The sequence below is a fragment of the Arachis ipaensis genome, chromosome B10 (genome assembly GCF_059453495.1).
Source record: "Arachis ipaensis isolate K30076 ecotype BB chromosome B10, ASM5945349v1, whole genome shotgun sequence".
In the NCBI taxonomy this organism is placed as follows: domain Eukaryota; kingdom Viridiplantae; phylum Streptophyta; class Magnoliopsida; order Fabales; family Fabaceae; genus Arachis; species Arachis ipaensis.
The window spans coordinates 44,890,998-44,904,082 of NC_142435.1; the positions used below are offsets into that span (position 1 = coordinate 44,890,998).

The 13,085-nt window shown below is 29.3% G+C and overlaps 2 protein-coding genes across 2 annotated transcripts; both read left to right on the forward strand.

Annotated features, from left to right (window-relative positions):
* The first annotated feature begins 5,292 nt into the window (after positions 1–5,292).
* On the forward strand, positions 5,293–8,322 carry LOC107624421 (protein LATERAL BRANCHING OXIDOREDUCTASE 1). The gene is made up of 3 exons (XM_016326915.3): positions 5,293–5,864; positions 7,089–7,416; positions 7,903–8,322. The coding sequence occupies exons 1-3, from the start codon at positions 5,368–5,370 to the stop codon at positions 8,161–8,163; spliced, it is 1,086 nt and encodes a 361-aa protein (XP_016182401.1). The 5' UTR covers positions 5,293–5,367; the 3' UTR covers positions 8,164–8,322.
* Positions 8,323–10,986: 2,664 nt separating this feature from the next.
* LOC107623772 (uncharacterized) lies at positions 10,987–12,221 on the forward strand. The gene is made up of 2 exons (XM_088485701.1): positions 10,987–11,573; positions 12,191–12,221. The coding sequence occupies exons 1-2, from the start codon at positions 10,987–10,989 to the stop codon at positions 12,219–12,221; spliced, it is 618 nt and encodes a 205-aa protein (XP_088341827.1).
* The last annotated feature ends 864 nt before the right edge of the window (positions 12,222–13,085 follow it).

Sequence of the window (13,085 nt, forward strand, 5' to 3'; positions counted from 1 at the left end):
GAGGTTGAAGAAGAAGTAGTGCCTTCGAAGTGTATTTTGAGAGGTAGAAGAAGAAGCTGTAGACATTCGAATGGTATTTGGAGACGGTTATGGTATTTGGGGAGGGATTTGTAAAAATCAACTATTTGCACATTGTACCCATTTATATTATAGTATAAATACATTATGTGGTATAATATAAATAATATAGAATACAATGTAGTGTGAAAACATTTAATGAATTAATTAATGGAAGGTTGAAAATTTTTTTGATCAATGATTGTGATGATAACACATAAGCAAGGGTAATTTACCCACAAAATTGGCTTGGGTTTGGAAGAAAACACCTTTAAAAAATATTTACAAATTTACATCTTATTACTTATCTTGTTTAAAGTAAGGCCAAGATAAATATACACATACCTTATTTACACATAAATTACATTCTTTTATTATATCTCATCTGCATTTGAGATACATTAATTTTTTTCATATCTCATTTATATGAAAAAATTTGTTGATTTATAATATAAACGTGATAAGATATGCTAAACAAATCTTCATCTATATAAAAAGATGCATTTAGTAGTTTTCGTCACACTTACTTCAATTCTCTTCTCCACTCTTTCTAAAATCTTTTTGGTTTTTCATAAAAAAGGATATAAAAAGAAAAGGCCATTGCTGGACAGTTACTACGCTTATGATGAAGGACTCAACAAATCTGACACTAGATTCTTCTTTGGGCCAAACTACCTCGCTACTTACTTATATCAACTTAGCCCACAACAGGTTACTATTTTTAGTTTTCAACTCTAGTTTGTCTATTATTTTGTACAATTAGTGATGTAATATTTCTATTTAAATCTGTCTAACAGGACTGGAATCTAGCTAGCAATAACACTGGTAAGACCATGAAAAATATTTAGTGATGAAGATATGATAAAGGTGTTAGCTCTATCGCATACAAGATATGATTCAGTGAGTCGCGTCTTTATTATGACGGAGAATGATCATTCTGTAGATCCAAAATTTCAACGGTGAATGATTACACATAATCCTCCTAATTGCGTGGTTGAGATCTCTGGATCCGATCACATGATCATGATGTCCAAGCACATTGAGCTTTCTCATAATTTACAAATAGTTATAAACCGTTATGATTAATAGAATGTGTTTTTGTGTAGAGCGTCTGTACGAGGTATGTTGTCACTTCAATTGAGATGTTTTGATTTCTTCTTAGATTAGGTATATGCCAAACTCTAAAAAATATTAAATACATAGAATACTTGTAAAAGAGACTTTAACACTCAAGTTAAATAAAGATTCAATAAAGTCTAACTTTTGAATGTTGTTACAGTGTATTCATATGTCTTTTACTTTTTACTTTATTTACCTTATATATACTATCATCTAATTGTATGGTCGTTGTATGGTATAATTCAGTTTCTGAATTATATGTGACAATTTCAGTGGCAGCTATTAAATGTACATGTTGATCTTTTCAACTGATTGTTGATTGAATATCTGAGATGGGGTGAAAATGGACTGAATCGAGTCTGAGTTTTGGTTTTGACAAGCCTAGTCCATATTATAAATTGATGCCTTAAGTCTAGCCTCTTATCTTTTATAGTTTTTTTTTTTCAGACTCAAATCTGACCTCTTTAAAATCCGATAAATCCACGAGTCTATTTCGTGAATTAGAGCTCAAAACAATACTCTTAAAAGATCTAAATTGACATTCTAAAATTTATAATTTATAATTGGTAAAACATAATTCATTTATATATTAATCATTAGTTACATATAATAATTATATTTACAATTCATAAACTTTTTCTTTTAACAAAAAAACTACAATCTTAACTAATCTTGATTATTAATTTTTTTGTTTTGTGTTTAATATAAGTGAATAGTTGAAAATCTAAACCAAGAATAATTTATAATTTATTTTTCTAAAAAATATTTTGACGACGGATTCAACGAGTTTTATAGATTTTTTTTATTTGATCTTTTTAATTAATAAATTTTTCAAAAAGTCCAAACTTAACTTATTTAATAAAACGAGTTGAGCCAAATCACAATCTTCCGTCAGATAATCCGACCCATTTTCACTCGAAAATATGAGTGAACACGAATTTGAAAATTCACAATGTAGTTATACTTAACATTAATTCTAATATCTGTTTTAACTATTATTTTAAATTATAAACTATAATTTTCAAGTTATAGATATAACGATGCAGTTATGTACAATAATATTAATAGTAGTGACGGTTTATGAATTATAAAAATTTTCACGTTCTTTTGATCTCATTTTTGAGTTATAATAACTACTAAATTATAATCAAATCAAAATATATTTTATATGATAACGTAACGAGTATAAATCTTAAAAAATCATACTATAAATTAGCTTATGTACTTTAAGGTGATTGTTTTAGAATTATTTTTACTTGTAAGACTATTTATTTTTTTGTCATATTTCTGACAAAATTTAAAAATAATTTTATTTTAATATGAATGTCATTATGTAATTTTTACTATAATAATATAAATTATTTTTTAGAATTATATGTGTAAAAAAAATTAAAATTTATTAAAAAATAAATTTTGATACTATTTTAACTATGAAAATATATGTTAATAAAAATTTTGTCAAAAATAGTATTTTTAACATATAAGTAATTATAAAAAAAAGTTAAATCTTATTTTGATAAATATTGGCCGTAAAAAATAATTTGTTAGAAAAATTTGAGAAAATATTTTTTGTAATACTTATTAGCCGTCAAAAATACTATTTATTTTGATACTTATTGACCACAAAAAATTCTCAACAAAAATTTTTAACAAAGAATGAGATGAGATCTTGAAACTGAAGAATAAACTGAGATTTTGAAGATGAAGAATGAGTAGTATGATGCCAAACTGAAGTGTGATGTCAAAATTGACAGAGCTCAACGAAAAAGAAGAATAATAGAGTAAGCTAAAAATAAATGAGTATCAAAATTGAGGAGCAATTTTCTACCATCAAATTATTCATAAAAAATATAAAAAATTTGATATTTATAATATTTGTCAAAAATATATATTAATTTTTACACTTAACTATAGTATTAAAAAATGTGCTAAAATAACTCTCTTAATAAAATTTTTTATTCATTCTTCTAAAAATTCTCTTCAAATTTCGCAACTAATAAATTAGTTTATGCATTTTAAGGTGATTATTCTAAGAAATTAAAGTTTAAGTCAGTATTTTTATTAAAATTTGTCTAACACTTAACTATTAAAAGAAAAGTGAGTAATTTTACATTATTTGATAAATCTCATATCATTAAGAACACTAATAATAACTAATTAATGATTACAAATTACAAAATTTATTAATCTCTAATATTTTTTAATAAGATAAATTTTAGCTGTTTTTTTTTTTTTTTTTTATCTTTTTAGCATTAAGACTACTTTTATATGGGATTACCGATCACTTTTATATAGGATTCGTTATCTATAATTTCGATGACACCACATTCAACATTCAGAAATACGATAATAGATAAATAAAATAAATAAAATGTCTTATTTTAATTCGAGTGTTTTTTTTTTCTTTTAAATTATCAGGAGAAATTCATTTGAAGTTTCTCTGTCGTCATCCCACCTTAGTAATCTTCTTTTTAGACTATAATTATTGTGAAGCCAATACATAGCATATCTACATATGAATCAGCTCATAACATCCTCAAAATGATGCTGCCTTATAATGCCAAATTTGTATGGATGAATTTTATGGTGTCATTTATTGTTGTACACTTGTACTTAAATTACCTAACTTATTTTTATAAATAAAAAATAAAATATATAAAATAAAAATAAAATATTTAAAATTTATTAAATATTATTTTTTTATTTTATTTTATTTTAATAAGTTAAGCATCGACTTAAGCACCATGGCATTCATTATTTGTATGACGTAGTAACATGGATTGTTATCTCACAAAACATATATATAAGAGGGCACCGTAAGATACAAATAACTTGCCAGCTGCCACACAAGCACAAGATAGCCACATCACTCGATAGGAGCGCAAAAACCCGTCCTGATTCAACGTATCTATCCTACCACAAAATTAGTTGAGATGTAAGAGAAGACTATTATATATATTATTTTTCTGAATATATTTTTATATTCTTTATTTTTAGTATTTAAAATAATTAATAAAAATATAAATAATTTTCTTTTATACATAAAAAAGTAAAAAAAAATATTATATATATCGTTTCTAATTAATAACATTGCACTTTGTCTTCTTGGTGACTCTAAATAAAAAAACTACTAGAATCACTCATTTTGCATCATAATTCATAAGTGTCATTCAATAACAACAAAAATATAATAATTAAGATTTAGACATATATTAAGTAATTTAATAATTTTTACTTAAAAGTATTTTTATCTTAATAATCACCATAAAAATCTTATCAAATAATAGATATTCGATAAAAATTTAAAAATACTGAATATAAAATTAAAAATAAGGACACATTTAATATTTTATATTTGGATAAAATATATTTTTTGTTCCTAAAGTTTGATAAAAAATTTAAAAATACTCTTAATTTTTTTTTGTTTCAATTTTATTCAAAATATTTATAATTTGCATCAAATATATCCCTGATGGCTAATTTTTCAAAAAATTTAAGACTGATTCAACAACAATTTCATAAAAATAATCTCTCAACACAAGCAAATCAAGCATAATTTTCATGCATTATTGTTAGATTGGTATTAAATTTTTTGAAAATTTAGCTGTCGGTGATATATTTGATGCAAATCGAAAACTTCTAGGACAAAATTGAAACAAAATAAAATTTAAGGATATTTTTGAAACTTTTGACAAACTTCAGAGACAAAAGTATACTTTACCCTTTATATTTTAAATTGAAACAATTATTTAAGTGCAAAATGAGTGCTACATAGTAACTAAAATATTATTTGCATACTAAAATTAGTCGCTAAAATCAATTACTATGTATTTATATATAACAAAAATATTATTCGTACACCAAAATCAGTAACTAAAATCAGTCACCAATGTATTTTTGTATAAATACATGTGTGATTTAATTTTTTTTAACGTGTATTTGTATTCTAGTATGTATTTCATACTGATAGCTGATTTTGGTGACTAATTTTAGTGTACACATAGCATAGTCCTATATATAAATATATGTATAATTTAATTTATTTTTTAATATATTTTACTATGATAATTAATTTTAATTTACTGCTATAATATGGTTGAAAAAGTAAATACACCTATCAAAGCTTTCATATAAAATGTGGTTTCTCTTGTATCTTTGGATCAAGCAGAGGAAAATTAAAGATCATAAAAGATGGTAGAGGTAGACCCAATTTTTGTGCAAGCAGCAGAACACAGACCAAAAGCTTCAATAACCACAGCCGAAGGAATCCCTTTAATTGATCTGTCTCCCATAAACTACCAAGATGATGAAGAAGCCACAAGATTGCCATCACCATCACCAGTTTCGAATATTATTGAAGAAATAGGGAGAGCATGCAAAGAATGGGGTTTCTTTCAGGTGATCAATCACAAGGTGCCTTTAGAGAAGAGGCAGAGGATTGAAGATGCTGCGAAGAAGTTCTTTGGTCTTAGTTTGGAGGAGAAGCTGAAGGTTAGAAGGGATGATAGGAACGTGCTTGGTTACTTTGAAGCAGAGCATACCAAGAACGTTAGGGATTGGAAGGAGATTTATGATTTCAATGTTCAACAACCTACTTTCATTCCACCATCTCATGATCATCACCATGATGACATAAATATTCAGTTTCATTGGGATAATCGTTGGCCTCTCAATCCTCCTCACTTTAGGTAACCTATATACTCTTTTATTCTTCTATGCTATCTGATTTATCTGAAATTTGAGTTTAGGAGTGTATTTAGATGATCTTTTTAGTTGGTGCAGGGTAGGCAAAAATACTCAGTTTGTTCTATGAAGTTACATTCTGAGTCTTAAATCAGTCTTTGAAATTTTAATCGCTTCAATTTAGAACCTAAATTTTTTAAATTTTAATCACGTTAGTCTTTGTAGTGATTTTTGTCATAGAGTCAATTGAAAAGTTTAGGGACTAAATTGAAATAATTGAAACTTCAAGAAAAAAATTAAAACTCGAATGTCAAGACCAAACTAAATATTTTCTCATATTTTTATACATAAATAGAGCAAAAAGTTTGAGTTTCATATATATTTTCATGTACCTATTCTGTTTTTGTTTGTTTAAACTCTTGGATAAGTTATTTTATGACATTGTAGCTTTTATGGTAAAAAAAAAGTAACATAAAACAAATATACAGAAAAACAAATTCCTATTAATATTCACGTAAATTCAAAAAAGATTTTGAAAATGGTGTTAACTATATAATTATTTATAAAAATTTGGGATCATTGATTTTAACACATTCATGTACACTAAATCGGTTCCGCTACATTACCAACAATATTTCTATCAACTTCTGCCAACTCTTATTTATAATTGTGTTTGATAAAAATGTCTTTGTGGATCTCTCTTTATATATGTGTTTAAAATATAATAATTAATTATTGTTGATAATAAATTAACAGATATTATGTTGGTACCATATACTTTTTCACACTAAATATACTTTTTATTGGTCAGGTTGAAGAGCCTTAATTGTGATCAATCCACGATAAGATTAGAATTAAATGAAAGAAACATTATCTATTGTAGCCAATAATGCTCTTTTTGTTTTAAAATAACACTCACTTTTTTTATTGATACGTTAAAATGCCATTGTACTTAGATATAAAATAGGTCTAGGTACATTAATTTTTTAATGTATAAAAAACTTTAAAAAACTATTTAAAATAGAGAGAGCAATATAAATTAAAATGCTAAATTATAAAGTAAAATTATATTTCAGTGATGCAATCAATATCCTAAAATTAATGGGATCAATTTTTATCTGTCATAGTAATTAAGAAAATATCTAAAAGAAATTATAATTGAACAAATCATTTCTCATACTTGATTTTCACATTGGCATTGTTTAACAACTCTGTGAGACACTTACCAGAGAAGCATGCGAAGACTATGCAGAAGAAGTGGAGAAACTAGCCTATAAGCTGATGGAACTGATTGCACTGAGCTTAGGGTTAGCACCAAATAGGTTCCGTGGCTTCTTCAAACACAACACAAGTAATATCAGACTGAATCATTATCCACCTTGCCCTTACCCTCATTTGGCACTTGGTCTTGGGCGCCACAAAGACACTGGAGTGTTAACTGTGCTTAATCAAGATGATGTTGGTGGTCTTCAAGTTAGACGAAAATCTGATGGAGAGTGGATCACAGTCAAACCCATTTCCAATTCTTTCATCATCAATGTTGGTGACATGATTCAGGTACCAATGCTAGTCTTGTTCATTACAAATCTCCTCTAGACTTGTTACTTGCCCTACCCATTGACAATATTCTCCATAATATAATTGTGGAGAGAATTGGATCGAACCGACCGATTGACCCAGTTAACTGGAAATTGACAACCAGATCAGTTCGATTCAAAGTAAAATTGTTCGGCGGAAAATAAGATAAAAACAAAAAAATGTTTTAAAAGATGGTTATTGATATAATTTTTGTAATTAATTAGTTTAAAATAATAATAAAAAATCAATTTTTTTAAAAAAATATACATTTTATATATAAATATATTATTTTATTATATCCGATTCGATTTAGATTGAATTTTGGTTAAACCTTTAAACTTCTAACTCTAGCTATTCGATCGAATGAGTTTTGAGAACCTTGGCTTTCTTTGGTGTTTGGAATAATGCTTTAATGTGAAGACAATGGCGAGGACAAATTAAAATGACTTTATTTGGTGCATACAGGTTTGGAGCAATGATGCATATGAAAGCGTAGAGCACAGGGTGATGGTAAACTCAGAGAGAGACAGGTTTTCCATTCCATTCTTCTTGAAGCCAGCATTGTACACTGATGTGGAACCTCTACAAGAGTTGATAAACGACAAGAACCCTCCAAAGTATAAAGCAATCAACTGGGGCAAGTTCCGCATTGCAAGAATGAGAAGTAATTTTACTAAGTCCAGTGTTGAAAATCTCCAAATTTATCACTTCAAGTTGTCCCAATAACTTAGTCTCAACTTCATATTTCACTACAACAATATAGTAGTAGAAGCATATACAGGTGCTGAGTAAAAATACCAAAGGATAAGAGATGGAAGTGTTGTAATTTGATGCACATTTGGTGTTGTTAGCCTATAAATAATGAAATTAAAAAAAGTTTAAAGGTATAGAATCTGTTAGAAGGGTAATAAGTATGGGTGATTAAAGAAGGGAGCATATATAAATAAAAATATAACACAAGTATCACAACTAGAAAATGGATTAATACAGACAGATTTATAGACGGATTTAGTCTTTATTACAGACGAATTTTTGGTTACTGACGAAATTACCGACGGATTTGTCCCTCTGTAAAAGCCCCGTCGGAAATTATTTACCGATAGATTTTTTTCCGTCGAAAAATTACAAACGGATTTTTACAAGTTACCGACGGATTTTCCCTCTGTAAATTTTCTATCCATTTCCCAAAGGCGACGAACTTTCTGACGGATTTTTCGTCTGTAATTACAGACGGATTTTCCGTCTGTAAATTTTTCAACGGATTTATCGTCTGTAATTACAGACGAATTAATTACAGATGGATTTTTCAATAGATTTTCCGTCTGTAATTTGAATCTTGGAAAACCATCTTACACTCTGATTACAGACAGAAAATCCGTCTGTAAATCTATCGGTAAGGTAAAATAATTTTTTTCCTATTACAAAAATAAACCTGTTTTTATACAAAATAAATATAAATTTAATAAATACAATTTTTTTTATCTATTTTGTATTTGAATATTTATAATATTTCAAAAAATAAACAAATTCATCGTATTATCAAACTAAAAGAAAAGTACTATAAACAAGCAAGTTAATATAATTCAAAACATAAACAAAGTGTATTAATACATCAACTATAATATTAAGTAACAACCATACATCAAAGTGTGTTGATACATCAACTATAATTCATCACAAATAAATATTTAATTACACTACAAAAAATTTAATCTTTACCGACAAATATTTAGCGGCCATATTAATATAGCTATAATTTCTCTTGTTAAATGACTTTTTTCCCGGCAAATAAATAACTGCCTTTAATACTTCATTTGTAGCGGCAATTACATGAATGGCCACTAACTAATTATTAACTTTGCCGGTAGTTCTTCTTCTTTCAATCCTTTTTTAATTATTTTAATTATAAAGAATATCACTTTCACCGTTGAAGCCATTTTCTCATTTCTCACATTTCATCCCTCTTTACTGTATCAGTGCCTCCATCACCTCACTTTGCTATTGCAACCTCTTCATTTCGCCGTCGCTGCCATCTCCTCCTCTTCCTCACACCAAGTTCTACACCGAACGACTCAAGTAACATTCTTGGCTACCACCTCATCCTCAATCTGCGTTGGTTGTCGCTAGTTCATGTCACAGTCTCTGTCGATGGCTTGTAGCCTTATGTGGTGGTTTCTATCACCGCCTCTGTCATACATTATGATCTCTAGTTTCAGTTCGCACCTCAGTAACCTTTTCATCGATCTCTTATTCAATTGTGGTTCCTTATTTGAGAAATTCTCATTTTCTAGGGTTTATGTGATTCATGCTAACTAATACATTCTTGCATATCATCATGCACCAATTTTTATGCTCCAGGAGAAATTAATTTGAAATTTGGATTTGCTAGTGTGAGGCTGGCTTTAGGCTCAGTGAATTTGCATACTCACCATTTCGGTCCTCCTTTAAAGATGTCAACCATGGCACCTGAAACATACAAGGAGGCAGTCCTTCAGGCAAAAGAACATATTAAGGCAGGGGATATTCACTTTGGTAGTGGAAAAATTCCAGCCTTGTTTCTTGCATTCTGTTAATCTATAATCTCCTCCTCTATTGGTTGCTGTTTTGTTTGTTATCAGTTTTGAATTTCATTCTTGCTCTGTTTTTTAGATGTTCTCCAAAAAATTTTAATTAATATAAATAATTATAATTATTTTTGTAAATGAAAGTGGAGAACAGAATAATGAGGATTTAAAGAAGAGTGAAGTGACAACATGTGACACCTTTCCCTTCTTATTAAGTCAAGATTGATGATCAGAGTCAATTTAACCCTCCAGAAAAGTGCACCATTAATTGAATCATGCAAAGTCCAAGATGAAATATACATGAGTTTTGCTGTTTGGTGTGACTTGTGGACTTAACTGATCCAGTCAAGTACTTTTTCCAGGCCTAGTTGCAGTTTCAGAAGGGGAGAAAAATATGTAAGTAAGATCATTCTTGAATCCTATGTTAAGGAAACTATTGCTTTAGACACACACTAATGTCTCCCAACATTTTCATTAGGCATCTACTGTTTTAAACTCAATTATTGTACTGTCAAATATGTCTATCATTATTGAATCAATTGGGATCTATCTATGGCCAAAAATCATGTGAGTTTTAATGTAATGTAGGACTCAGTTTCATTAATTATAGTTGTTTTCTTATTGGTTTTTTTTCTTTTCATAGTTGTAGAGAGGCAAAGGAGAACCAAAACCCCATTATAGTAATGGCAGAGGATAAGGGATTCTCTGTCTTGGATAATAGATTTGGGTATGACAAGAAGAGTGACACTGATACTATGTATCCTATGTATTTTGGTGTTTCTTGTGTGTTTTTTGCACTCCAAGCACTCACAAAATCACATGTTGAGGTTGAAAAATGGAGTGAAATCCGTGACAGCATACTCCAAGGGAGTGCACAACTGCTTGGGTTGATTGTGTGGAAGGTTCAGAAAGGGGTTCCGGATGGAGAAGAATATAGGTCTTCAAGCTCAGGAATGCTGAGAGGGAGATTAAGAATCTCAAGAAGATGAGGCATGAGGATGCAAAGGCCAATGAGAAAGTTGTGGGGATCTTTGCTACACAGGAGCATAGTTGGTTGCATGAAAGGCGAAAACTTCGGCAGCACATTGGGGCTCTGATGAATGAGCTGAGAGTGTTTGAAAAGAAAAAGGATGAGGCTGTCTCTGAAATGAGCCAAAAATTGAAGGAAATAGAGGATTTGCTGGAGTCCAGGGACAAAGTAATTCAAGAAGGGGAGCAGAAGAGGAAGGAGTTGGAGGAAAATCTTGCAAAGGCTGAAAGGGAAGCAGAAGAATTGAGAGAATCTGTTAAGCTTGAAGCTCAGGAACACTCCTCTGATCTCAGGAAGCACAAAACTGTCTTTATTGAGCTGGTGTCAAACCAACAGCAGCTAGAAGCGGAGCTTGGCCACGCCATGAAGCAGTTGGAGGCTGCAAAGCAGGAGCTCGGTTCAGTCTTGGAGAAGAAGGAGGAGTCAGAATTGTTGGCCCAAAAATTGTCTATTGAGATTGTATTTTGGTTGAACTTTTGCATTTGTGTCTTTATGCATCTGACCTGTTCGACGAAATGCTTCATCCATCTAAGGAAATCAAGGTAAACCTTTATGCTTATTCCTTTGAGTCTCTATCTTAGTGTATGTTAAGTTTCAATTTTAGGGTTTGTGTAATCATGAAATTCTTATTCATTTGTTTGTAAACTTAATATTTGTCTTGCAATATAGTTTGAGTCATGAAAATGTAAAAGCTTATTACGAGAAAGAATAAGGTGTTACATATATTCCTAATTTATATGTTCAATCAATCCTCTACTGCTGTGTGTAATAATTCTTTTGTACTTTTATTTTAATTCTTAAAAGCAAATCATTGTTTCTTATCCTAATAATAGGTAAGAGATATAAAGGTAGCATATAGGATTGAATTGAATAGGAAAGTTTATTATTACTATAGCTAACTAGTTTATTATGTAATTGAAGTTAAAATGAACAAAACTTGAAATAAAATAGTTATGCAGACTTCAAACACGTTTGCTTTGCTTCATTTGATTTGGAGCTTTGACTATAAATAGAACAATGCAAAATGCTTTTGGTTAGTTGAGTGACGTGTTTCTTCTAGCTTTTATATGGATTTTTCAGATAGACATAGAAATCAAATCCTACAGAATGCTATTAGTTATTTGACATGGTATTGTACCTTTTCTCTCATATATTTCAGGGTAAATTCAACTCCGGTAAATCAACGGTGATTAATGCACTTCTTGGGGAAAGATACCTGAAAGAGGGAGTTGTTCCAACTACTAATGAGAAAGAAGTAATTCGGTTAATTTCTTGATTCTGTTCTATTTCTTCCTTGTCCTGTACGAATATCACAATTTTTATATTATAGACTTGCATAATATATTTATCCAATTGTATGTGCTCTGAGTAATTCTTTTACATTCTTTTTTAAAACAGATGACAATTGTTGATACGCTTGGAACTAATGTGATTCTTCAGAGGCAACAACGTCTCACAGAGGAATTCGTACCATGCGCTGACTTGTGACACAAGATTGCCGATATGCCAAGCAGGACTTAGCTGCAATTGTCAATAGTGTAAATGATTTTGCAATGGATATGGAAACTGAGAGCCTTTCTTGGAGGAGACAAACTTCTTCTTTGGTAATTAGTATGTTTTAAGTTCATAATTTTTTTAATCATGACAATTTGTTTCCCTCTTAATTGATTTGCTATTGGTATGCTGTGGGATATTACCAGATTGAGACTACAAAATCACGTGCTATGGAGCTCATTGAATCTACTTTACTATTGTCAAATCTTGATATTGTCAAATCTCTTACCAATTTTCCGTAGGAGTTAAGGCTGTGACATCCTTTTCTTCAAATTCCAGCTTTCTCACAAGCTGATATCGTCCCTCAAGCTTCACTTGGTCCAATAATAATGGTAATGAAGGCATATATTATTAGTTGTATGCTTTATATATTTTTTAGGATTCTTTAAATTTTTTATATGTATAAATTAAAGTTTTCAAACGCTAAGTAGTTCTTTATTTACACATATATTTTAATCTGCATAGTTTTTATAATAATATACACTCATTTTTCAACAATT

Coding starts and splice junctions, on each gene's coding strand:
- LOC107624421 (XM_016326915.3), top strand. CDS start 5,368: ATGGTAGAGGTAGACCCAATTTTTGTGCAAGCAGCAGAACACAGACCA. Junction 5,865..7,088: donor CTCAATCCTCCTCACTTTAG/GTAACCTATATA, acceptor GACACTTACCAG/AGAAGCATGCGAAGACTATG. Junction 7,417..7,902: donor ATGTTGGTGACATGATTCAG/GTACCAATGCTA, acceptor TGGTGCATACAG/GTTTGGAGCAATGATGCATA.
- LOC107623772 (XM_088485701.1), top strand. CDS start 10,987: ATGAGGCATGAGGATGCAAAGGCCAATGAGAAAGTTGTGGGGATCTTT. Junction 11,574..12,190: donor ATCCATCTAAGGAAATCAAG/GTAAACCTTTAT, acceptor CATATATTTCAG/GGTAAATTCAACTCCGGTAA.